Source organism: Panthera onca, chromosome Y (genome assembly GCF_046562875.1).
Source record: "Panthera onca isolate mPanOnc1 chromosome Y, mPanOnc1 haplotype 2, whole genome shotgun sequence".
In the NCBI taxonomy this organism is placed as follows: domain Eukaryota; kingdom Metazoa; phylum Chordata; class Mammalia; order Carnivora; family Felidae; genus Panthera; species Panthera onca.
The window spans coordinates 20,250,393-20,276,302 of record NC_138358.1 but is presented as its reverse complement, the minus strand read 5'-3'; the positions used below and the strand labels follow the sequence as shown (position 1 = coordinate 20,276,302).

General features: G+C 37.3%; 1 protein-coding gene across 1 annotated transcript in view; it reads left to right on the top strand.

Annotated features, from left to right (window-relative positions):
- Positions 1 to 16,802, top strand: part of LOC145715056 (cullin-4B-like) — a 103,577-nt gene extending 86,775 nt beyond the window's left edge. The window contains 2 exon segments of the mRNA XM_081794638.1: positions 16,431 to 16,536; positions 16,609 to 16,802. Coding sequence (XP_081650764.1) covers positions 16,431 to 16,536; positions 16,609 to 16,802 — 300 coding nt within the window.
- The last annotated feature ends 9,108 nt before the right edge of the window (positions 16,803 to 25,910 follow it).

The window sequence follows — 25,910 nt, the reverse complement described above, 5'->3', positions numbered from 1 at the left end:
AATTTCCATCTATTCTGTCTCTGGGAACTTTAGGAAATGCACTGCATCAAAATGACCGATTATAAGACAGATGTCATAATACGGGAATGGACATCCATCTGTGGAAACACAAAGGGAATCCATAGGGAGCCGGTGTGTTCAGAGGGTGTTGGAAAGATTGCCTTCTAAAAGATTGAATAAACTCAGTTATGGCACTGTAGATAAAATGTAAATAACCTTCTGCATGGTTAGAGCTTTTTAAACACATTTTGCTTAGACTAGATCAAAGAATAAGTCTGTCTTAAGACTTAAATGATGTCTGTATACCTAGAGTATTACCTGTGTGGAATTAGTTACCTTTTATATTTCAGAAGCAAGGATTTAGACTGTGATTATGGAGATGTTCCAGAATTTTAAGATTTCTGACTCTTACTGTTCTCCTGGAGACTGTTATCAAGGAGTAATAATTTTCATTGGAAAGTATTTGCTTCTCTCCCTGTCTTGGTGTAGGGCAGAGGTTGTTGCATATATAAGTCGTCACATTACCTTCTTCAAAGTTTCATCCCAAGATAAGCAAGGGTTGGGAGGAAAGGGAACTAGTGCAGTTTTTGATGGAACTCATAATTAGTATATCCATATCTATGGAAATCTGCATTCAGTATAACCTGAATAATACATGATATTATTAATATATAATAATATGAATGTAGGTGTTAAAAATTGTTTCTACATTCTGGTTTGTTTGAATACATTTGAAAGGAAATAGTACCTTTCTTGAAAGCTTGATGATGTATTGATATATGGAAAAGAAAAACAATATAAAAAAGTATTTAGCAGTAAATGCAAATTATAGTTATAATCAGCTACAATCATGATCCTGATACATAATCACCATATGTTATTTTTTCAGCCATAAATATAATTTACCTGTTTCAATATATATTTACTTAGCTGTATAACTTTGAAATTTCATCATTTTCTTTGAGAGTGGTTTCTAAATTGTGTAAGATTCACATGCCACAAAAGCTGGATCTATTCCTGTTTTGGACCAAAGTCTGAAGAGCATGGAAAAACATTAGAGAGAAAGACATAACTGGAGAATGGGGGATAAAAGGGAATGGAGAAGACTGGGGTAACAAAAAGTAAAGGCCTTTGGGGCTTCTGGGCGGCTCAGTTGGTTAAACGCCTGACTTTGGCTCAGGTCCTGATCTCACAGTTTGTGAGTTCAAACCCCACGTTGGGCTCTGTGGTGACAGCTCAGACAGAGCCTGGAGCCTGCTTCAGATTCTCTGTCTCTGTCTGTGCCCCTCCCCCTCTTGCGCATGCACTTGCTGTCTCTCAAAAATTATAAAACATAAAAAATTGTTTAACATAGAGGGCTTAAAGTTGGAGGAATGGAAATATCTGAATTTGAAGCAGGAAGAAAAGAAAATTGGTGGGGGAAACTGGAGGGAATCAAGATATAATAAATAAGCTGGCCGTTGAAACCAGTTAAAGTTTATAGTCTGACATCTAACTGTAGAGTTAAATGTTGACTATGGGCTTCTCCTTTGTGGCTTTTATTATGTTGAGGTATGTTCCCCCTCAGCCCACTTTGTTAAAAGTTCTATCAGGAATGGATGTTAACTATTTTCAAGTGCTTTTTTTTTTCCCAACTGTTAGAGGTGATCATGTGATTTGCATCTTTGATTCTGTTAATGTGATGTGTGACACTGATCGATTTCCATATGTTGACTCCTCTTTGCAATCCAGGGATGAATCCCATTTTATCATGGGAAATCTTTTTAAGAAGCTGTTAAAAATTCAGTTACCTGGTATTTAGCTGAGAAATTTTGCACACATATTCAAGGGCTATTGGCCTGTAACTTTCTTGTTATTATAAAGGTAAGAACGTTGGCCTAGTGAAATGAGTTTGGTAATGTTTCCTCACCTTCAGTTCTTTTGAGAAGATGAGAGTTTGAGTTTGAGAAGTTTGAGAATAATTGGCACTAATTCTTTGGATAGTTTTCCTCTTGTGAAGTCGTTAGGTTTTGGATTTTCTTGGTAGATAGGTTTTTGGTTAGCTATTCAATGTCCTTACCACTAGTTCGGTCTGTTCAAGTTTTTGTTGCTTTATGTTTCTTTGGTGGTAAGCTGTATATTTCTAGAAATTCAGTTAATTCTTACAGGTCGTCCAATGTCTTGGTGTATGATTGTTCGTAGATGTCTCTGTGATTCTTTGTATTTCTGTGGTATCTGTTGCAATGTCTTCTCTATAATTTTGTGTTCTCTCTCTTTCTTTGTTAGTGTATAAGAGGTTTGTCAGTTTTATTTTTTCAAAGGACCAACTTTTTGTTTTGCTAATGTTACTTAATTTTTTTTTTCATTCTCTTTCACGTATTTCTGCTCTGATATCCATTATATCCTGCTAACTTGGTCTTAGTTTTGGTTTTTCTGCTTTCTTCCAGTGTAATATTAGGTTAACTTGAGATACTACTTAATGTAGACATTTATTGCCATTAAGTTCCCTCTAACTTCTGTTTTAGGTACAGCCCTTTTAGTTTTGTTACATTTGTTTCCACTATCATTTGTCTCGAGTAATTTAAAAATGTCTCTCTCCTTTTTAGTTTTTAATCCATTAGTTAGTCAGGGTTGTGTCATTCAATTCCCATGTATTTGTGAATTTTTCTTTTGCCACTGATTTCTAATTTGATACCATTGTGGTCAGAAAAGAGACTTGGTGTAATTTGTGTCTTTTTGCAGTTTTAGAATTATTTTTATGGCATGCATGATCTGTCCTAGAAAAGATTCTTTGTATGCTTAACTCAGTAGTTTCGTTTGTTTTGTTTTTTGTTTTGTTTTGTTTTGTTTTTCAAATCTGTCTCCTAATTGATTTTCTGTCTGGATGAACTCTCTGTTTTGAAAACAGTGTATGAAAAGAAAGTTCTTAACTATTACTGTGTTGTACTTATTTCTCCTTTTAGTTCTGTCACTGTTTGCTTAATAGACTTAGATGCTCCAATGTTGACTGCATATATATATTTTAAACTGTTACATTCTTGATTGATTGGCCCATCGTTGTATAACATTTTGTCTCTCTGTCCATTTTTGGCCTAACGTGTATTTTGTCTAAAATAAATAGAGCTACCCTGCTTTCTTTTGGTCACCATTTGCTTGAAATATCTTTTTATGTCTTTTATCTCTCATTCTGTATATGCTGTGAAAGCTAAAATGTATTTTGGTATCCAGCATATCATTGGATCTTATTTTTTCGCCTCTCTGTTATTATTGATTATACATTATATTGATTATATTGTTTATATATTGATTATAATTATCGCTTGTTTGGAGACTTAGTTTTTTAAGTAAGTGTAAAGTAATTAGTGATTGATAAGGACTTAGTATTGCCATTTCATTGTTTTCCAAATGTTTTACAGATCTTTCCTTCTTGCATGCCCTTTGTGTTTGACAAATTCTTTTAGTGGTGCTTTCATTCCTTATCCTAATGCCTTATCTATCTGCTACATGTTTTTCCTTGGTGGTCACCATGTGGTGTTTACCATTGTGTATTAAACTGATAACATATTGATAACATATTGATAGTAATTTTTTTTGTTTTTTTTATTTTTTTTCAACGTTTTTTATTTATTTTTGGGACAGAGAGAGACAGAGCATGAACAGGGGAGGGTCAGAGAGAGAGGGAGACACAGAATCGGAAACAGGCTCCAGGCTCCGAGCCATCAACCCAGAGCCTGACGCGGGGCTCGAACTCACGGACCGCGAGATCGTGACCTGGCTGAAGTCGGACGCTTAACCGACTGCGCCACCCAGGCGCCCCAATAACATATTGATAGTAATTTTATACTTTTAGCTCTCTCCCCTCACATTTGGATTATTAATAGTTACAATTTACATGTGTATTCAATAACAAATTAATACATCTTGATTATTTTTAATATTCATGTTTGTGAACTTTATTTTAGAATGCTGAATTAAGCACTGTCATTACAATATTAGAGGATTTTCTTTGGTAAAGTATTTTCAATTACCAGGACATATCGTAAATTCTTATGTTTTCATGATATTAATTGGCATGTTTTATTTGGGATTGAAGAACACCATTTAGAATTTCATATAACGTAGATCCAGTGGTGATGAACCACTTCTGCTTTTGTTCAGGAAGATCTTTATGTCCTCCTTATTAAAAGGAATAACTTTGCTACTAATAGCATTTTGGTTGAAAGTTTATTTCACTACTTTGTGTATATCATGCCACTCTCTCCTGGCTTTCAAAATCTTGGTGAGAATTCTCGTATTCTTTTTTGGGCTCATTTAGATATTATGAGTTATTTTTCTCTTGTTGGTTTCAAAACTCTCTTTATTTTTGAAATTTGATAATGTAACTACAATGAATCTTACTATAGTCCTGAAAAGGTTCAACCTATTTGGGATTCTTTGGGTCTGGATGTACATATCTCTTGCACAGTGTAGGAAGTTTTCAGCTCGTATTCCTTAAATATACTTTCTGTCCCAGTGTCTCTCTCCTCTCTTTCTGGGATTCCTATAATCCTAGATCATTGATTCTCTATTCTGTGTGATGAGATGGCTGTTGAAGCTCTAATCTGAATAATTCAATCAGTCATTGTGTTATGCCACTGGAGAATTTGTTTTTTCTCTTTAATGGTTTCTGTATTTTTGTTGAACATACGTGTTTCATGTATTGTTTTCTTAATTTTCTTTTGTTGTCTTTCAGGATGTTTTTGTAGTTCAGTGAACTTCTCTAATAGTTCAGGATTATTCTGAATTCTTTGTCTTAGAGTTCATTTCTTTCACATCAGTTATTGGAGCTTTGTTTAGTAGCTTTTCATGGTGTAATGTTCACTGTATTAGTCACAATTCTTGATTCCTTGAATTACTACCTACACATTAGACTAAGCAGTTTCCTCTTACAGACTCCACTGGTTTGTTTTGGCATGGGGAGACCCTCACCAGGCAGCTCAGCTAGGTGTACTGAAAACTTCAGCTGTTAGCATATATGGGCAAAAAGGCTCAGTGTTGGGAAATTAGTAGGACACGGACCGTGCTCTGAGAATGGTGTGTACCATGGAAAACATTACGAGATCATAGAGTATTTTTTCTTTTTTTAATTAAAATTTTTTTAATTATTTTTTTTTAATTTTTAAATTTTATTTAAATCTAAGTAGGTTAACCTATAATGTAATAATGATTTCAGGAGTAGAATTTAGTGATCCATCAATTAATATTAATGTAAATGCCCATCCCAACAAGTGTGCTCCTCATTTCCCATCACCCACTTAGATAATTCCCCCAAACAACACCCCTGCAGCAACCCTCAGTTTTGTTCTCTGTATCTGAGAGTCTCTTACGGTTTTCCTCCGTGTTTTTATCTTATTTTTCTTTTTCCTTCTCTATGTTTCCTTGTTTTGTTTCACATGTAAGTGAAATCATACAGTATTTATCTTTCTCTGACTGACTTATTTAGCTTAACATAATACACACCAGTTGCATCCCAGTTGTGGCAAATGGCAAGACTTCATTCTTTTTTCTGCATCACAAAGGAGTGTTCCATTGTGTGTGTGTGTGTGTGCGCGCGCGCACGCGCGCGCGCGTGTGTGTGTGTGTATACATATGTATACATATATACAACGTCTGTATTAATGTTAATGTCACTTGATGGACATTTGGGCTCCTTCCATAATTTGGCTATTGTTGATAGCACTTGTCATAAACATTGTGGCTCACATGCTCCTTGAGATCAGCATTTTTGTATCCTTTGGATAAATACCCAGTAGTGAAGTTGCTGGGTTGTAGGGTAATTCTATTTTTATTTATTTGAGGAACCTCCATACTGTTTTACACAGTGGCTACATCAGTTTGTATTCCCACCATCAGTGCAAAAAGGTTCCCCTTTCTCTGCATCCTCACCTACATCTGTTGTTTCCTGAGTTGTTCATTTTAGCCATTCTGATAGGTGAGATGGTATCTCAGTGTGGTTTTGATTTGTATTTCCCTGATGATGCATATTGTGGAATGTTTTTTCATGTGTGTGTTATCCATCTGGGTGTTTTCTTTAAAAAAGTGTCCATTCATGTCTTTTGTCCATTTCTTTATTGGATTATGTGTTTTTTGGGGGTTGAGTTTGATAATTTCTTTATGGATTTTGGATACTGTCTCTTTATCTGATACGTCATCTGCACCTATCCCCCAATTCTGTTGGTTGCCTCTTTTAAAACTGATTATTTATGTATCTTGAGAGAGGGCGGAGAGAGAAAGAGCAGAGAAGGGGCAGAGAAAGAGAGGAGAGGGTCCCAAGCCGGCTCCATGCTGTCAGCACAGAGCCCAATTTGGGGCTTGATCTCACAAACCAGTTGCAAGATCATGACCTGTGCTGAAACCAGGAGGAGGATGCTTAACCATCTGAGCCACCCAGGTGTTCACCCTGCCATTAGTTGCCTTTTAATTTTGTTGATTGTTTACTTTGCTGCGCAGAAGGCTTTTATCTTGATGAGGTCCCAGTAGTTCATTTTTGCTTTTATTTCCCTTGCCTCTGGCGATGACCAGTAAGAAGTTTCTGCAGCCAAACAAAAAGGGGTTGTTTCCTATTTTCTCCTCTAGGATTTTGAGGGTCTCCTGTCTTACATTTAGGTGTTTCATCCAGTTTGAATTCATTTTTGTGTGTGGTATGAGAACATGGTGTAGGCTCATTGTTCTACATGTCACTGTCCAGTTTTCCAGTCACCATTTGCTTAAGGCACTGTCTTTTTACTTCGGATATTCTCTCCTGCTGTTCCAAAGATCAGTTGGCCATAACATTTGTAGGTTGATTTATGGGTTCTCTATTTTTTTTAAGTATGAAATGTATTGTCAGATTGGTTTCCATACAACACCCGGTGTTCATCCCAACAGGTGTACTCCTCAATACCCATCACCTACCCTTCCCTCCCTCCCATCCCCCATCAACCATCAGTTTGTTCGCAGTTGTTAAGAGTCTCTTATGGTTTGGCTCCCTCTCTCTCTCTACTTTTTTTTTCCTTCCCTCCCCCATGGTCTTCTGTAAGTTTCTCAGGATCCACATAAGAGTGGAAACATATGGTATCTGTCTTTCTCCGTATGGCTTATTTCACTTACCATGACACTCTTCAGTTCCATCCATGTTGCTACAAAAGGCCGTATTTCATTCTTTCTCATTGCCATGTAGTATTCCATTGTGTATATAAACCACATCTTCTTTATCCATTCATAAGTTGATGGACGTTTAGGCTCTTTCCATAATTTGACTATTGTTGAAAGTGCTACTATAAACATTGGGGTACAATTGCCCCTATGCATCAGCACTCCTGTATCCCTTGGGTAAATTCCTAGCAGTGCTATTGCTGGGTCATGGGGTAGATCTATTTTTTCATTTTGTGAGGAACCTCCACACTGTTTTCCAGAGTGGCTGCCACCAGTTTGTAGCCAACAGCGCAAGGGGGTTCCCGTTTTTCCACATCCTCTCCAGCATCTATAGTATCCTGATGTGTTCATTTTGGCCAGTCTGACTGGCATGAGGTGGTATCTCAGTGTAGTTTTGATTTGTATTTCCTTGATGAGGAGCAACGTTGAGCATCTTTTCATGTGCCTGTTGGCCATCTGGATGTCTTCTTTAGAGAGGTGTCTTACTGATGTTTTCTTCCCATTTCTTCGCTGTATTATTTGCTTTTTGGGTGTGGAGTTTGGGGAGTTCTTTATAGATTTTGGATACTGACCCTTTGTCCGATATATCATTTGCCAATAATCTTTTCCCATTCCGTTGGTTGCCTTTTAGTTTTGTTGATTGTTTCCTTTGCTGTGCAGAAGCTTTTTATCTTCATGAGGTCCCAGTAGTTCATTTTTGCTTTTAATTCCCTTGCCTTTGGGGGTGTGTCAAGTAAGAAATTGCTGGGGCTGAGGTCAGAGAGGTTGTTTTTTTTTTTTTTTTCCTGCTTTCTTCTCCAGGATTTTGATGGTTTCCTGTCTCACATTCAGGTCCTTTATCCATTTTGAGTTTATTTTGGTGAGTGGAGTAAGAAACAGGTCTAGTTTCATTCTCCTGCGTGTTGCTGTCCAGTTCTCCCAGCAGCATTTGTTAAAGAGACTGTCTTTTTTTCCATTGGATCTTCTTTCCTGCTTCGTCAAAGATTAGTTGGCCATACTTTTGTGAGTCCAATTCTGAAATCTACATCCTATTCCATTAGTCCATGTGTCTGCTTTTGTGCCACTACCATACTGTCTTGATGATTATAGCCTTGTAGCAGAGGCTAAAGTCTGGGATTGTGATGCCTCCCACTTTGGTCTTCTTATTCAGTATTACTTTGGCTATTTGGGGTCATCTGTGGTTCCATACATTTTTAGGATCCTTTGTTCTAGCTTTGAGAAGAATGCTGGGGCAATTTTGATTGGGATTGCATTGAATGTGTAGATTGCTTTGGGTAGTATTGACATTTTGACAGTATTTATTATTCCAATCCATGAGCACGGAATGTTTTTCCATTTCTTTGTATCTTCTTCAATTTCCTTCATAAGCTTTCTGTAGTTTTCAGCATACAGATCTTTTACATCTTTGGTTAGGTTTATTCCTAGGTATTTTATGCTTCTTCGTGCAATTGTGAATGGGATCAGTTTCTTTATTTGTCGTTCTGTTGCTTCATTACTAGTGTATTAGAATGCAACTGATTTCTGCACGTTAATTATGTATCCTGCAGCTTTGCTGAATTCATGTATCAGTTATAATAGACTTTTGATGGAGTCTCTCGGGTTTTCCATGTAGAATATCATGCCATCTGCAAAAAGTGAAAGCTTGACTTCATCTTTGCCAATTTTGATGCCTTTGATTTCCTTTTGTTGTCGGATTGCTGATGCTACAGCTTCCAACACTATGTTGAACAACAGCGGTGAGAGTGAACATCTGTGTTCCTGTTCCCAGGGGGGAGAGCTCTCAGTGTTTCCCCACTGAGAATGATATTAGCTGAGGGCTTTTCATAAATGGTTTTTATGAAGTTTAAGTATGTTCCTTCTATCCCAACTTTTCCGATGGTTTGTATTAAGAAAGGATGCTGAATTTTGTCAAATGCTTTTTCTGCATCGATTGACAGGATCATATGGTTCTCCCCTCCCCTCCCCTCCCCTCCCCTCCCCTCCCCTCTTTTCTTTTCTTTTTTCTTCCCTTTCCCTTTCCCTTTCCCTTTCCTTTTCCCTTTCCCTTTCTCCCTTTCCCTTTCCCTTTCTCCCTTTCCCTTTCTCCCTTTCCCTTTTCCCTTTCCTTTTCCCTTTCCCTTTCTCCCTTTCCCTTTCCCTTTCTCCCTTTCCCCTCTCCCTTTCCCTTTCTCCCTTTCCCTTTCTCTCTTTCCCTTTTCCCTTTCCCTTTCCTTTCCCTTTCCCTTTTTCCCTTTCCCTTTCCCCCTTTCCCTTTTTTCCCTTTCCCTTTTTCCCTTTCCCTTTCCCTCTCCCTCTCCCTCTCCCTTTTTCCCTCTCCCTCTCCCTTTTTCCCTCTCCCTCTCCCTTTTTCCCTCTCCCTCTCCCTTTTTCCCTCTCCCTCTCCCTCTCCCTTTTTCCCTCTCCCTTTTTCCCTCTCCCTCTCCCTTTTTCCCCTCTCCCTCTCCCTCTCCCTTTTTCCCTCTCCCTCTCCCTTTTTCCCTCTCCCTCTCCCTTTTTCCCTCTCCCTCTCCCTTTTTCCCTCTCCCTCTCCCTTTTTCCCTCTCCCTCTCCCTTTTTCCCTCTCCGTCTCTCCCTCTCCCTCTCTCCCTCTCCCTCTCCCTCTCCCTTTTTCCCTCTCCCTCTCCCTCTCCCTCTCCCTCTCCCTCTGCCTCTCCCTCTCCCTTTTTCCCTCTCCCTCTCCCTTTTTCCCTCTCCCTCTCCCTTTTTCCCTCTCCCTCTCCCTCTCCCCCTCTCCCTCTGCCTCTCCCTCTCCCTGTCCCTCTCCCTCTCTCCCTCTCCCTCTCTCCCTCTCCCTCTCTCCCTCTCCCTCTCCCTCTCCCTCTCTCCCTCTCCCTCTCCCTCTCCTTCTCCCTCTCCCTCTCCCCCCTCTCCCTCTCCCTCTCTCCCTCTTCCTCTCTCCCTCTCCCCCTCTCCCTCTCCCGCTCCCCCTCCCCCTCCCATGTATCACATTGATTGACTTGAGAATGTTGAACCAGCCCTGCAGCCCAGGAATGAATCCCACTTGATCATGGTGAATAATCCTTTTAAATGCTGTTGAATTCAATGTGCTGGTATCTTGTTGAATAATCCCTTTAAATGCTGTTGAATTCGAATTGCTGGTATCCATAGTCATCAGGGATATTGGCCTAGTGTTCTCTTTTTTTGCTTGGTCTCTGTCTGGTTTAGGAAACAAAGTAATGCTGGCTTCCTAGAATAAGTCTGGAAGTTTTCCTTCCCTTTCTATTTTTTGGAAAAGCTTGAGAAGGATAGGTATTTTCTCTGCCTTAAATGTCTGGTAGAGTTCCCCAGGGAAGCCATCTGGTCCAGAACTCTTACGTGTTGGGAGATTTTTGATGACTGATTCAATTTCTTCACTGTTTATTGGTCTGTTTCTGTTTCTTCCTGTTTGAGTTTTGGAAGCGTATGGGTGCTTAGGAATTTGTCCATTTCTTCCAGGTTGTTCAGTTTGTTGGCATATAATTTGTCATAGTATTCCCTGATAATTGCTTGTATTTCTGAGGGATTGGTTGTAATAATTCCATTGTCATGCATGATTTTATCTATTTGGGTCATCTCCCTTTTCTTTTTGAGAAGCCTGGCTAGAGGTTTATCAATTTTATTTTTTCAAAAACCAACTCTTGGTTGCCTTGATCGGCTCTACAGTGTTTTGAGATTCTATATTATTTATTTCTGCTCTGGTCTTTATTATTTCTCTTCTCCTGCTGGGTTTGGGGTGACTTTGCTGTTCTGCTTCTAGTTCCTTTAGGTGTGCTGTTAGATTATGTATTTGGGATTTTCTTGTTTCTTGACATAGGCCTGGATTGCAATGTATTTTCCTCTCAGGACTGCCTTTGCTGCGTCCCAAAGCGCTTGGATTGTTGTATTTTCATTTTCATTTGTTTCCATATATTTTTCAGTTCCTTCTCTAATTGCCTGGTTGACCCATTCATTCTTTACTAGGGTGTTCCTTAACCTCCATGCTTTTGGTGGTTTTCCAGACTTTTTCCTGTGGTTGATGTCAAGTTTCATAGCCTGTGGTCTGAAAGTGTGCTTGGTATGATCTCAATTCTTTTATACTTATGAAGGGCTGTTTTGTGACCCAGTATGTGCTCTATCTTGGAGAATGTTCCATGTGCACTCGAGAAGAAAGTATATTCTGTTGGTTTGGAATGCAGAGTTCTAACTATATCTGTCAAGGACCCTTCTTTCTTTATTGATCCTGTGTCTAGATGATCTATCCATTGTTGTAAGTGGAGTATTAAAGCCCCCTGCCATTACCGCATTCTTATCAATAAGGTTGCTTATGTTTGTGATTCGTTGTTTTACATGTTTGGGGGCTCCAGAATTTGGTGCATAGACATTTATAATTGTTAGCTCTTCCTGATGGATAGACCCTATAATTATTATATAATGCCCTTCTTCATCTCTCGTTACAACCTTTCATTTAAAGTCTAGTTTGTCTGATATAAGTGTGGCTACTCCACCTTTCTTTTGACTTCTGGTACTAGGCTAGTTCTCCATCTTTCAGTCTCATTTCAATCTGAAGGTGTCCTCAGGCCTAAAATGAGTCTCTTGTAGACAGCAAATAGATGGGTCTTTTTTTTTTTTTTATCCATTCTGATACCCTATGACTTTTGTGTGGAGCATTTAGTCCATTTACATTCAGTGTTACTATAGAAAGATAGGGGTTTAGAGTCATTGTGATGTCTGTAGTCTCATGCTTGTAGTGATGTCTCTGGTACTTTGTGGTCGTTGCAACATTTCACTTACAGAATCCCCCTTAGGCTCTCTTGTAGGGCTGGTTTAGTGGTGATGAATTCGTTCAGTTTTTGTTTGTTTGGGAAAGCCTTTCTCTCTCCTTCTATTCTGAATGACAGACTTGCTTGATAACGGATTCTCGAGGGCATATTTTGTCTCTGCATCACATTGCAGATTTCCTGTCATTCCTTTCTGACCTTCCAAGTTTCAGTAGCTAAGTCTGCTACTAGTCTTATGGGTCTCCCTTTATATGTTAGAGAGAGTTTATCCCTAGCTGCACTCAGAATTTTCTGTTTACCCTTGCATTTGCCAGTTTCGCTATGGTAGGTTGTGCAAAAGATCGATTCAAGCTACATCTGGAGAGAGTTCTCTGTGCCTCTTGGATTTCAGTGCCTTTTTCTTTCCCCAGATAAGGGAAGTTCTCAGCTGTGATTTGTGCAAGTACATCTTCAGCCTCTTTCCTCTCTCTTCCTCTTCTGGAATTCCTATTATATGGATATTGGTACGTTTGATAGCATCACTTAGTTCTCTAAGTCTCCCCTCATACTCCTGGGTTTTTTTCTCTCTCTTTTTCTCAGCTTCCTCTTTTTCCATAATTTTATCTTCTAATGCACCTATTCTCCCCTCTGCCTCTTCAATCCGAGCTGTGGTCGCCTCCATTGTATTTTGCACCTCATTTAGAGCATTTTTTAGCTCCTCCTGACTATTTCTTAGTCCCTTGATCTCTGTAGCAATAGATTCTCTGCTGTCGTCTATGCTGTTTTCAAGCCCAGTGATTAATTTTATGACTATTACTCTAAATTCTTGTTCACTTATATAGCTTAAATTGGTTTTGATAAATTCGTTAGCTGTCGTTACTTCCTGGAGTCCTTTGAAGAGAGTTCTTCCGTTTTGTCATTTTGGATAGTCCCGGGACTGGCACAGAACTGCAGGGCACTTCCCCTGTGTGCTGTGTGGAGTAACTTGTGTTGGTGGGCGGGGCCGCAGTCAGACCGGATGTCTGACCTCAGCCCACCGCCAGGGGCCACAGTCAGACTGGTGTGTACCTTATCTTCCCCTCTCCCAGGGGCAGGACTCACTGTGGAGTGGAGTGGCCCCTGTCGGGGCTACTTGCACACGCCAGGTTTGTGGTGCTGCTTCAGTGGGATCTGGTGTATTAGCCGGGGTGGATCCGCAAGGTGCATGGGGCAGGAGGGGCAGGCTTAGCTCGCTTTGCTGTCAGTGGTCTCCTGCGGGAGGGGCCTTGCAGCACTGGGAGGGAGGCAGGCAGGCAGACCCGTTGGAGGGATGGATCCACCAAAGCACAGTGTTGGGCATTTGCCAGGTGCAAGCAAGTTCGGTGACAGGAACTGGGTTCCCTTTGGGATTTCAGCTCGGGGGGGGGGGGGGAGAGGCAGATGGCGCTTGCCAGCACCCTTTGTTCCCAGGCCGAGCTGAGCTCTGTCTTCCGGGGCTCAACAACTCTCCCTCCCAGTGTCCTCTCACCCTCCCTGCTCTCCGAGAGCAGAGCTGTTGACTTTTAACATTCCAGATGTTAAGTGCCACTGGCTGTCAGAACTCACGTAGTCCAGCCCCTCCGCTTTTGTAATCCAGACTCGTGGATTCACCTTGCCAGGCGGGCTGCCCTCCACTGCCCTGGCTCCTTCCCACCAGTCCGTGTAGCGCGCACCGCCTCTCTGCCCTTCCTACCCTTTTCCGTGGGCCTCTTGTCTACACTTGGCTCTAGAGAGTCCATTCTGCTAGACTTCTGGTGGTTTTCTGGGTTATTTTAGCAGATGTGGGTGGAGTCTAAGTGATCAGCAGGTCGAGGTAAGCCCAGTGTCCTCCTACATCACCATCTTCCAGTTCTTCCATCTGGGCTCTCTGTTTTGTTCCATTGATCTGTGTGTCTGGTTTTGTGCCAGGACCATACTATCTTGACAATTACAACTTTGTAATAAAGCTTGATGTCCAGAATTGTGATGCCTCCAGCTTTAGCTTTATTTTTTTTACATTACTTTGGCTGTTTGAAGTCTTTCCTGGTTCCAGACAAATTTTAGAATTGTTTGTTATAGCTCTGTGAAGTGTGCTGATACTACTTCAATAGGGACTTCTATGAATATGTAGATTGCTTTGGATAGAATTGATGTTTTAATAGCATTTTTTCTTCCAATCCATGAGCATGGAACCCTTTTCCATTTCTTTGTGTCTTCTTTAATTTCTTTCATAAAGTTTCTATAGTTTTAAAGATTCAGATCTTGTACCTCTTCAGTTAATTTTATTCCTAGGTATTTTATGGTTTTTAGTGCAATTATAAATGGCATTCCTTTATTTTTCTTTCTGCTGCTTCATTATCGGTGTGTGGTAATGCCATTGATTTCTGTCCATTGATTTTATATCTTACAGCTTTGCTGAATTCATGTATCATTTCTAACAGTTTTTTGGTGGAGTCTTTTGGATTTTTCCATGTAGAGTAGACGAGTGAAGGTTTGAGTTCTTCCTTGCTGATTTTGATGCTTTTTATTTCTTTCTGTTGTCTGATTGATGAGGCTAGGACTTCCAACCCAGTGTTGAACAGCAGTAGTGAGACTGGACATTCTTGTCATGGTCTTGACTGTAGGGGAAAAGGTCTCGTTTTCCCCATTGAGGATATTAGTCTTTTATGATGTTGATATGTGTTCCTTTTATTTTTACTTTCTTAAGAGTTTTTTTTTTTTTTGTCAAAAAAGGGTGCTGTATTTTGTCAGATGCTTTTTCTGCACCTACTTAAAGGATCATGTTGTTCCTGTCATTCCTTTTATTAGTATGTTTTATCACGTTGCTTGATTTGTGAGTATGGAACCAATCCTGCAGCCCAGGAATAAATTCACTTGCTAGTGGTGAATAATTTTTTAAATCTGTTGTTGGATTTGGTTTTCTAGTATCTTGGGAATTTTTGCATTTATATTTACCAGGGAAATTGGTCTGTAGTTCTCCCTTTCCATGGGATGGTGTTTGTTTTTCTGTATCTTATTTCACTTACAGTTACGCTGTCAAGATCCATCTTTGTTGTCAGAAATGGCGTAATTCTCTCTTTTTTATTGATAAATAATATTCCATTGTTTCTGTATTATTATTTTTTTAAACTCTATTTATATATCTCTATACTGATCTTAACCTGTGTGTCTGTCATACCTATCTTACCTGTCTGTGTAAGCTAATCTATCACATTTTCTCTATACATTTTTCTGTTCATTGACACTTAAGTTGTTTCCATGTCATGGCTACTGTAAACAGTCCTGCAAAACAGCAGGTGCACATATTTCTCTGAGGTAGTGATTTTATTTTTTTCTTTCAACTATATCCTTAGAAGTAAAATTGCTGAATTGCATGTTAGTTCCATTTTTAATTTTATGAGGAACTTCCCTTTTGGATTTTCTATTTCCCTAACTAATGATGTTTTATACAGTTTTCATGTAGTTGGTCATTCACATAGCTTCTTTGGAAGAATGACTATCCAGGCCCTATGCCTATTTTCATTTGGATTTATTTTGGATTTTTTTTTCCTGTTGAGTAGTTATGAGTACTGTATGTATTTGTATATTACTCCTTATTAGATAGATGGGTTTGCAAGTATTTCCTGCCATTCTATAGGTTACCTTTTATTTTCTTGAAATGAAGAATGAATGAATTTATTTACTTTCCTGCACAAAAACTTCCATTATGATCTGGTCTATGATATGTTTGTTTTTTGTTTATTTATTTCTGAAATTTATTTTAATTCAAGTTAGTTAAAATAGCATAGTATTGGTTTCAGGAGTAGAATTCAGTGAATGATCACTTACGTATAACACCCATAGCTCACCCTGACAGTTGCCACCTTTAATGCCCATCCATCATCTAGTTAGCCCATGCCCCCACCCTACTGCCCCCAACAAACAAACCCTCAGTTTGTTCTGTGTATTTAAGAGAACTGTATTTACGGTTTGTCTCCCTGTCTGTTTTGATCTTATTTTTCCTTCCCTTCCTCTGTGTTCATCCTTTGGGTTCGTAAACGCCAAATCATATATTTTGGTATCATATCCAAAAAGTTGTTGTCAAGACCAGTGTCATGGAGTTTTCCCCTTATGCTTGAAACTTCAGATTTCACCTTTAACATTTAATTAATTTAAAGTTAATATTTGGAATGGTCTCAAATAGGAGAACAATTTTGTAATCTTTATTGTTACTGTCAGTGAATAGTGACTGAAAGAAGCATCTGGGAAATTGTTTACCCACTTTTAGTACCTTGATTATGAGTGGTGATAACACAAATATTTTTTCTGGGTTTTAAATATCTAATGTATTGTTAGTTCTAAAGTGGAAAGTATGTTTATTTATTGTGGAAACAGCCAATGCTGTTTTTTTCTGTTAATGTCTGCCACTTTTAGCTCTATTTTGACCTCAACAGGACTCAAGTTTCAATTACTATTAATATTTTAATATAATAAATAGCGAGGATTTTAGGTAGCTAAAATCATACCTACATCATCATTAAATTGGTATTTTTCTATAAGAAATTAATAGAATGTTGCTTTTAACAGGGCAAAAAAGAACTCCAGGTAACCCTTTTCCAAACATTGGTGCTGTTGATGTTTAATGAAGGAAATCGGTTCAGCTTAGAAGAAATTAAGGTGGCTACTGGAGTAGGTAAGTATTGATTGTAATTGTTTAACTCTGTGCTGTAATAAAAATGCTAAACATTTTTTTTTTCTCATTCAGAGGATAGAGAACTTAGAAGAACTCTACAATCATTAGCTTGTGGCAGAGCTAGAGTTCTTATCAAAAGTCCCAAGGGCAGAGATGTGGAAGATGGTGATGTATTTTTTTGTAATGAGGAATTCAAACACAAACTCTTCAAGATAAAGATCAGTGAAATCCAGATGAAAGAAACGGTACTTTTTTTCTCACTTTAATGTCACTTTAATTTTCTGATGCCTTTTAAGAAGTCTTTTTTTTTTTTTTTTTTTTTTTTTTTTTTGGTTCAGTAGTTAGAATAATATGTTTTTTGTGTTTTGGTAAAAAACATAAAATTTTACCATCATGAGCATTTTGAAGTGTATGGTTCAGTAATGTTAAATATATCTACACTGTGTGCAACAGATATGCAGAACTTTTTCATTTCAAAAAATAGAAAATTTGTTTTAACAAGACTCTGTTTTCTTCATACCCCAGCCTTGGTAAATAACATTTTTATTTTATTTTAGTTGAATATGACTAATTTTGGTACTTTATATAAGAAGAGCCATAAGTATTTCAAGTATGTGTCTTTTTGTGACTGGCGTAATTCACTTAGCATAATGTCCTCAAATTTCATTAAAATACGTAGCTACAGAGCAAGTAAAAGGATTTTTTTTCATTTACAGCTGAATATTCCATTACATGAATATGTCACATTTTGTTTATCCATTCATTCACTGATGATCATTGGGTTGCTTCCACCTCTTGGCTGTTGTGAATAATGATGCTGTGAATATGAGTGTACATGCCTGTACAGAGATACAAGTATCTCTGAGGCTCCGCTCTTAATTGTTTGGACATTTGGCCAGAAGTGGGTGTGCTGGATCATAGAGTCATTTTATTTTAATTTTCTTTTGGGGAACCAGTATACTGTATTCCATAGAATTTTCTAAGTTTTACAGTCCACCACCAGTGCAGAAGAATACCAGTTTCTCCACATATTTGGCAAAAGTTATTTTCTCTCTTGATATTATTATTATTGTTAGTAGTAGTAGCAGTCGTCGTCTTAGTATTAGTATTAGTATTTATATTTTTATAGTAGATATTCTGCTAGGACAAAAAAGTGATATTATCATTTTGATTTGCATTCTATGAGAATTTATAAGTTTGAACAACTATTTATGTGCATTATGGCCGTTCGTATATCAATATTGGAAAAAATGTGTATTCAAGCACTTTGCCTTTTTTTTTAATTTGAGTTATTTAATATTTTTGTTGTTTAATTTTGGGAATTATTTATACCTCTGAGATATTAATGACTTATATGTATATGATTTACAAATATTTTCTCATTCTGTAGCATGCTTTTCAACTCTTGATTTTATCCCGTGATGCACAAAAAAGTTTAATGTAGTAACATTTGTCTGTTTTGCTTTTACCCGTGCTTTTTGTCAAATCCAGTCTCTTGAAGCTTTTTTCCTGTTTCCTTTGAGGAGTTTCTGTTTGTGTATTTGTCTTCTTTGTTTTGTTTTGTTTTCTGGTTTTAATTAAATTTAATTTTTGTGTGAGTTAAATGTCCACTTTCATTCTTTTGCATGTGAATATCTATTGAACCATTTTTTATTAAATTTTAACTTTTAATCCCGTTGTAGCTGACATACGTTAGAATATTAGTTTCACGTAGACGGTATAGTAAGTCAGCCCTTCCACACAACACCCAGTGCTCTTCCAGATGCCCTCCTTAATTCCCAACACCTATATATCCGATTCCCACAGGCACCCACCCGTCCTCTGGAAACCATCAGTGTGTTCTCTAGAGTTAAGAGTCTGTTTCTTGCTTTTTTTCTTTAACTTGTTTGTTTTATTTCTCAAATTTCACAAATGAGTGAAATCATACAGGATTTGTCTAGCTCCATCCATGTTGCAAATGGCAAGATTTTATTCTTTTTTAGGATTTCTGGTTGTGTGCGTGTATCACATCTTCTTTATGCTTCCCTGGACACTTGGGTGACTTCCTTAATTTGGCTTTTGCAAATAATGCTTCAAAAAACAGGGCTGCACGTATCCCTTTGAGCTAGTGTTTTGGCATTTTGGGGTAAGTACCAAATTGGTGCATTATAGGGTAGTTCTACTTTTGACTTTCTGAGGTATCTCCTTACTGTGTTCCAAAGTAGCTACACCAGTGTAAGAGAATTCCCCTTTCTCTGCATCTTTATCAGCACCTGCTTTTTCTTCTGTTGTTGTTTTTTTTTTTTTTTATTTTAGCCATTGACTGTTTTGAGGTGATATATCATTGTAGTTTCGATTTGTATTTCTCTTGATGATCTATGATACTGAGCATCTTTTCACGTGTCTGTTGGCCATATGGATGTCCTCTTAGGAGAAATATCTGTCCAAGGTTTCTGCCTATTTTTAAATTGGATTATTTTCTGGATGCTGAGTTGTATCAGTTCTTTACATGTTGTGAATACTAACCCATTATCAGTTATGTCATCTGCAGTGATGTTATTGTGCCATTGAGTACATTGTCTTGTAATTTGTTAATTGTTTTCTTTGGTATGCAGAAGGTTTTTATTTTGATGTAGTCCCTATAGTTTGTTTGTTTGTTTGTTTGTTTGTTGTTTGTTTTCCCTTGACATAGGAAACCTCTCTGGAAAGCCCATGCTCTCTCTATGATTTTTATGGTTTCAAGTCTCATTTTTAGGTCTTTAATTCATTTTGAATGTATTTTTGTGTCTTGGGTAAGAAAGTGGTTCATTTTAATTCTTTTTCATGTCCCTGACCAGTTTTTCCATCAGTATGTATTGAAGAGACTTTACATATTCTTGCTTCCTTTGTTGAATATTAATGTATGTATGGTTTTATTTCTGGGTTTTCTGTTCTTTTTGCTCTGTTTCTTTTTGTTCTGTTCTTTCTACTTTTATGTAATTTCCTTGCTGTATTGATTATTACACTTTTATAATATAACTTAAAATCTGGAATTGTGATACCTCCAACTTCGTTCTTCTTTTTCGAGATTGCTTCACGTATTTGGGGTCTTTTGTGCTCCATATAGATTTTAGGATCATTGGTTTCAGTCCTATGAAAAATGCTCTTGGTATTTTGATAAGGGTTGCATTAAATGTAATGCATTTACATTGTTTAGGTTTTGGTTTTGGTTGTTTAGGATTTTAACAATATTTCTTCTTGCAATCTATGAGTATGGGATGTTTTTCCGTTTCTTTGTGTCCTCTTCAGTTTCTTTCATAAGTGTTTTGTGTTTTCAGAGTACAGGTCCTTCACCTCTTTGGTCAGGTTCATTCCTAGGGACTTAATTATTTTTCCTGCAATTGTAAGTGGGAGTATTTTCTTAAATTTCTCTTTCTGTGACTTCGTTTTTAATGTATTTAAATGCAGCCTTTTCTGTAGGTTGATTTTGTATCCTGCAACTTTACTGAATTCATTTATCGGTTTTAGTAGTTTTTTTCATGGAGATTTTAGGGTTTTCTGTATACAGTACCTCATGTCATATGCAAATAGTGAAAGTTTTCCTTCTTTACCAATTTGTATGCCTTTTGTTTTTGTTGTTGTTGTTGTCTGATTGATGTGGCTAGGACTTCTAAGTACTAATTTGAATAAAAGTGGTAAGAGTGGGTTATCCCTGTCTTGTTCCTCAACTCTCAGTTTTTCCCCATTGAGTATGAAGTTTGTTACAGGTTTCATAGGTGACCTTTATATGTTCTCTCTAAAGCTATGTTGTTGAGGGTTTCTATCATGAATGAATGTTGTACTTTGAGAATGCTTTTTCTTCATCTGTTGAAATGATCGTATGGTTTTATATTTTCTCTTGTTAGTGTAACATATTCCCTTGATTGATACGGGAATATCAAACTATCCTTCATCCTGGGAATGTATTTAACTTGATCATAGTGAATGATTTTTTATGTATTATTGAATTTTGTTTGCTGTTATTTGGTTGAGAATTGTTGCATCCATGTCCACCAGGGATATTGGCCTGTAGTTCTCTTTGTGTTGTCTTTCTTTGGTTTTGGATTCAGGGTAATGCTGGCCTTAATAGAGTGAATTGGGAAAGTTTCCTTCCATTTCTATTTTATGGAATAGTTTGAGAAGAAGTGGTATTATCCTTCTGTTTTGATAGAATTCACTTATGAAACCATCTTGTTCTGGAATTTTGTTTGTTGAGAGTTTTTAGATTATTGAGTAATTTCATTGATAGTAATCAGTTTGATCAAATTTTCTATTTCATCCTATTTTCAGTTTTGGCATTTTACGTTTCTCATAATTTATCAGTTATTTCTACAGTGTCTAATTTGTTGGCATATGATTTTTCATAATATGGTCTTCCAGTTGTTTCTGTGGTGTTGGTTATTATTTCTCCTTTGTTGTTTGTGGTTTTGTTAATTTGAGTGCTTTTTTTTATGGGTCTGGTTAGATATTGATCCATTTTGTTTATCTTCTCAGAGAATAAGATCCTGGTTTCACTGAACGGTTTGTTTTTTTTTCTTGTTGAACACACTTGTATCCTTTATACATTGAGGGGTGTTCAGTATTGTTCAAGATCATTTGACCATATATGCAAGTATGTTTTCTTTCATCTTCTGTTTCTATTTCATTGTCTATATTTCTCTGCCCTTTTACCATACTATTTGTATTACTATAGCTTTTGTAATATTGTGTAAAATCACAATGGGGGTCATCCATTGTTTTCTTCCTTGTTCTTTTCTTCTTTGTTCTTTTTTCATTATTCATTTTACTTTTAAAATCACATGATTTTAAAATCGTTTCTTATTTCTGCATCTGCAAAAATTTGATTTAGAATTTTGATAGGCATTACAAAGTATCTGGAGATGGATTAGGTATTATTGATACCTTAACAATATTCACCTAGTTGATGAATATGGGATGGATTTCCATTTATGTCTGTCATATGTATTTCTTTTAGCAATATTTTGTAGTTCAGTGGGTGTCTTTTACCAATACTCCACTAGTTTAACTCATAACTGTTGTTTTTACTTTTGATGCTTATGAAAGTGGTACATTTCTTTATTTCTTGTTTCTCCATTTTTACTAAGGTACAGTTGACAGTTAAAACTTGTATGATTCGTGCTGTACACTTGATGTTTTGACATAAATAGACATTGTGGAATAATTGCCATAATAAGGCTAATTTGACATATCCTTAAATCTCTCTCATATGTTAACTTTTTTGTGTGTGTGATTTTAGTGGTAAGAATATTAAATTACACTCTCAGTAAATCTCAAGCATGTCATACAACAGTTGTTAAGTATATTTAACATTGCTCTATATTTAATATGTAGGACTCATTCATCTTGCATAACTAAAACTATTTTTTTATTTCATGGGAACATGACCTGAGCTGAAGTCGAGTCAGACTTTCAACCACCTGTACTACCCAGGTATCCCCCACCCCATCTGTCCTTATCAACATTTTATTGTTTTGTGTGTCACATCTTTAATTTTAATTCATTTTGTGTATGACTTGAGCTAAGGGTCCAGTTTTATTCTGTTATAGATGGATGTCTCGTATTCCCAACAGTTATGGAAGAGATCCCTTTTCCCCACTGTGTTTTCTTGGCCTCCTGGCATAGTCTTGTGTTTTAGGGTATTTAATGGTCTGTCAGTTTTATTCTGTTGGCATATATCTCTTTTTATTCCAGTGTTGTAGACTCGTAAGTCTGAAGTTCTCTCTTGGCCAGCAGTAGAGCAGATTCAGGATGAAAAGTAGAGATGGCTAATGTCCAGGAAATGACAAGATCCCCGAATAAGGGTCCTTGCCCCGTATTTATTATTATCAGAAAGCTTACAAAAGTGATGGACACGCAGAAAGAGAGAGTGAATCTGTGAACATAAACTCATGGCATGAGGAGAAGGGGTTTTTGAAGATATCGGTGTTTGGGTTTGGGTCAGTATAAAACAAAATCATGGCGCCAGGCAGATGGATGTTAATGGCAGACAGGAGGTACCATGTCTGTTTATCTTAGCTAGCCTAGGGGATAAGACAGATAGAGCATGCAACCTCAGGGTTAACAAGGCACCTTTTCTTTTGCTAACCAGCTCCACTTTGGGCAGCTTAACCAGCATAGCAGGAATCTGTAGCCCCGTATACCTGTTTACCCAATTTGGTCCTTCTTTCCTATGAAAGCAGCTCTCTGCTGTAGTACTAAATTGGGGGACACTTTTACCCTGAATGCTTAATCTTGTTTAACTCATATAACTTTGTATTGGGAGCCTTTGCCCCCTCTCTGTTCTGGGGGCCTTTACCCACCCCTGCTCTATCCTCAGGTCCTAATCTTGTTTACCCAAGGTTGGGTGTGATCATGTTATGGCTTTGTAATTCTTTATGCCTTGTTAACCCATGGTGCAAGCCCAGGGAGTTCCTAAGTTTAATCCTCAAATTCCAGTATCCTACTATTTTGATTAGAGTAGTTTTTAGTATGTTTTGATCAGGGAGAATCATAGTGTTATCTCGGTGTTCTTTTTATTTTTAAAAATTTTTATGTTTATTCATTTTTGAAAGACAGAGAGAGACAGAGCAGGGGTAGGGCAGAGAGAGAGGGGGACACAGAATCTGAAGCAGGCTTCTGGCTCTGAGCTGTCAGCACAGAGGCCAGTACAGGGCTAGAACCCACAAACTGCAAGATCATGACCTCAGCTGAAGTCCAGCATCCAACCAACTGAGCCACCCGGGAGCCCCTAGGTGTTCTTAATATTTCTTAAATATTCTGGGTCTTTGTGGTTTCAAATACCTTTTAATAGGCTTTTTTTCTCTTTCTGTAAGACGTGACATTTTGATTTTGCTAGAGATTGCTTTGAATCTGAAGGTTGCTGTGGGTAGTGTGGACATCTTAATAATAAGTCTAACTTTTCAGAGACACAGGATGTCTATTTATTATAAATGTCTTTTGTGAGTTTTTCTAGTGCTTAGTATACAAGTCTTTCATCTCCCATTTAATCGTAAGTATTTAATTCTTTAATTACTTTTAAATTTGAATATAATTGACACAGTATTACTTTAGTTTCAGAATTACAACTCAGTAATTCTGCAACTCCGTATATTATGCTGTGTTCACCACAAGTATAGGTATTATTTGACATCATACAATGCCATTACAGTGGCTTTGACTGTGTTACTTCTGCTGTGTCTTTCATTCTTATGAATTATTCATTCCACAACTGGACACCTGTGTGTCCTGCTCCCTTTCACCCAGTTTGCCCATCCTACCCATTCTCCACCCTCTTGCAACCTTGAATTCTCTGTGGAATTTATAGGTTTGATTCTGGCTTTTTGCTTTTTAATGCATTTGATTTTTAGATTTCACCTGTGAGTAAAATCATGTGACATTTGCCTTTCTCAGTGTGACTTATGATACTTAGCATAATATCCTCTAGTTCCATCCCTGTTGATAATGGCAAGAACTCATCCTTTTATATGGCTGAATACATGTTTATATACATACACACACCACATATTTCTTATTCATTCATCTATCAGTGGACACTTAAGTTACCTCCATATCTTGCTATTGTAAATCATGCTGCAGTAAACATAGGAATGCACGTATCTTTTTGAATTAGTGGTTTTTTTTTTTTCCTCCTTTGGATAAATACCCTATAGTAGAAATACTAAATCATACGGAATTAATATTTTAACCTGTAAAGGCACGTCCATGCTTTTTTTTTTACAGTGGCTGTACCAAATCATATTCCAACCAACAGTGTACAAAATTTCCTTTTTCTACATAATCTCACTGATAACTTATTTTTGGTCTTTGTTTCTGTCTTTTCTGATAGGTGTAATATATTTTATGGTGGTTTTGGCTTGCATTTCCCAGATGATCGGTGATTTGGGCATGTTTTCATGAGTCTTGGCCTTCTGTAGGTCTTCTTTGGAAAAATACCTATTCATTTCCTTTGACCATTTTTTAATTGCGTTTCTTTTTTACTGTTTTCATCATATATTTTGGATACTAAAACCTTATCAGATATATCATGACTCTTTTCCTGTTCAGTACATTGCCTTTGCATTGTGTTGATGGTTTCCTTCAGTGTGCAAAAATTTTAATTTTTCATGTAGTCCCAATAGTTTGTTTTGGCTTTATAATAATATTACTCTTGCTAGAGGAGATAAATCTAGCAAAATGTTGCTTTGGCCAATGTCAAGGGAAGTTACCACCTATGCTCTATCTATCCTAGGATGTTTATGCTTTCAGGTCTCATGTTTAGCTCTTTAATTCATTTTGAGTGTATTTTTGTGTATAGTGTAAGAAAGCGGTCCAGTTTCTTTATTTTACATGCAGTTACCCAGTTTTTTGAGCACGTTTTATTGGAGAGACTTGTCTTTTCCCTATTCGCATGTTCGTGCCTCTTTTAGAGGCATATGTTAATTGGCCAAATAATTATAGGTTTATTTTTGGGATTTATTCTGTTCTCTTGATCTGTATTTCTGTTTTTGACCCAGTATGGTACTCTTTTGATTACTACATATTTGTTACATATCTTAAAACCTGGGATTGTGATAGCTTTGTTTTGTTTCCTTTTTTTCTAAAGATTGCTTTAGCTATATGAGGTCTTTTGTGGTTTGAAGACATTTTAGGATATTTTGTTCTACCTCTGTGAAAATATATTTTGATTTCATTATATTTCTTTAAATCTGTAGATTGCTTTGGGTAGTGAAGGTATTTTAACCATATTTATTCTTCCAGTCCTATGAGTATGGAATGTTTTTCCATTTCTTTGTCTCCTCTTCAACTTTTTTAGGGTTCTCTGTTTAGTGTTTTTTGTTCTGTGTTTTTCAGAATTCAGGACTTTCAGGCTAAGTTTATTCTTAGGTGTTGTATAGGTTTGGGTTGCAATTGTAAATTGAATTATTTTCATAATTTATATTCTACTTTGTTATTAGTTACAAACAGTGCAATTTTATGGGTATTGATTTTGTGTCTTGGCACTTACCTAATTCACTAATTACTTCTGATCATTTTTGGTGGAGGCTTTAGGATTTTCTTTCTTCATTACCAATTTGGATGCCTCTTATTTTCTTTTCTTTTGTGATTGCTGCAGCTAGAATGTCTTCTTTTTTTTTTAATTTTTTTTAACGTTTATTTATTTTTGAGACAGAGAGAGAGAGAGCATGAACAGGGGAGGGTCAGAGAAAGAGGGAGACACAGAATCCGAAACAGGCTCCAGGCTCTGAGCTGTCAGCAGAGAGCCCGATGCGGGGCTCGAACTCATGAATCTTGAGATCATGACCTGAGCTGAAGTCGGATGCTTAACCAACTGAGCCACCCAAGCGCCCCTGCAGCTAGAATTTCTTATGTTAGGCTAA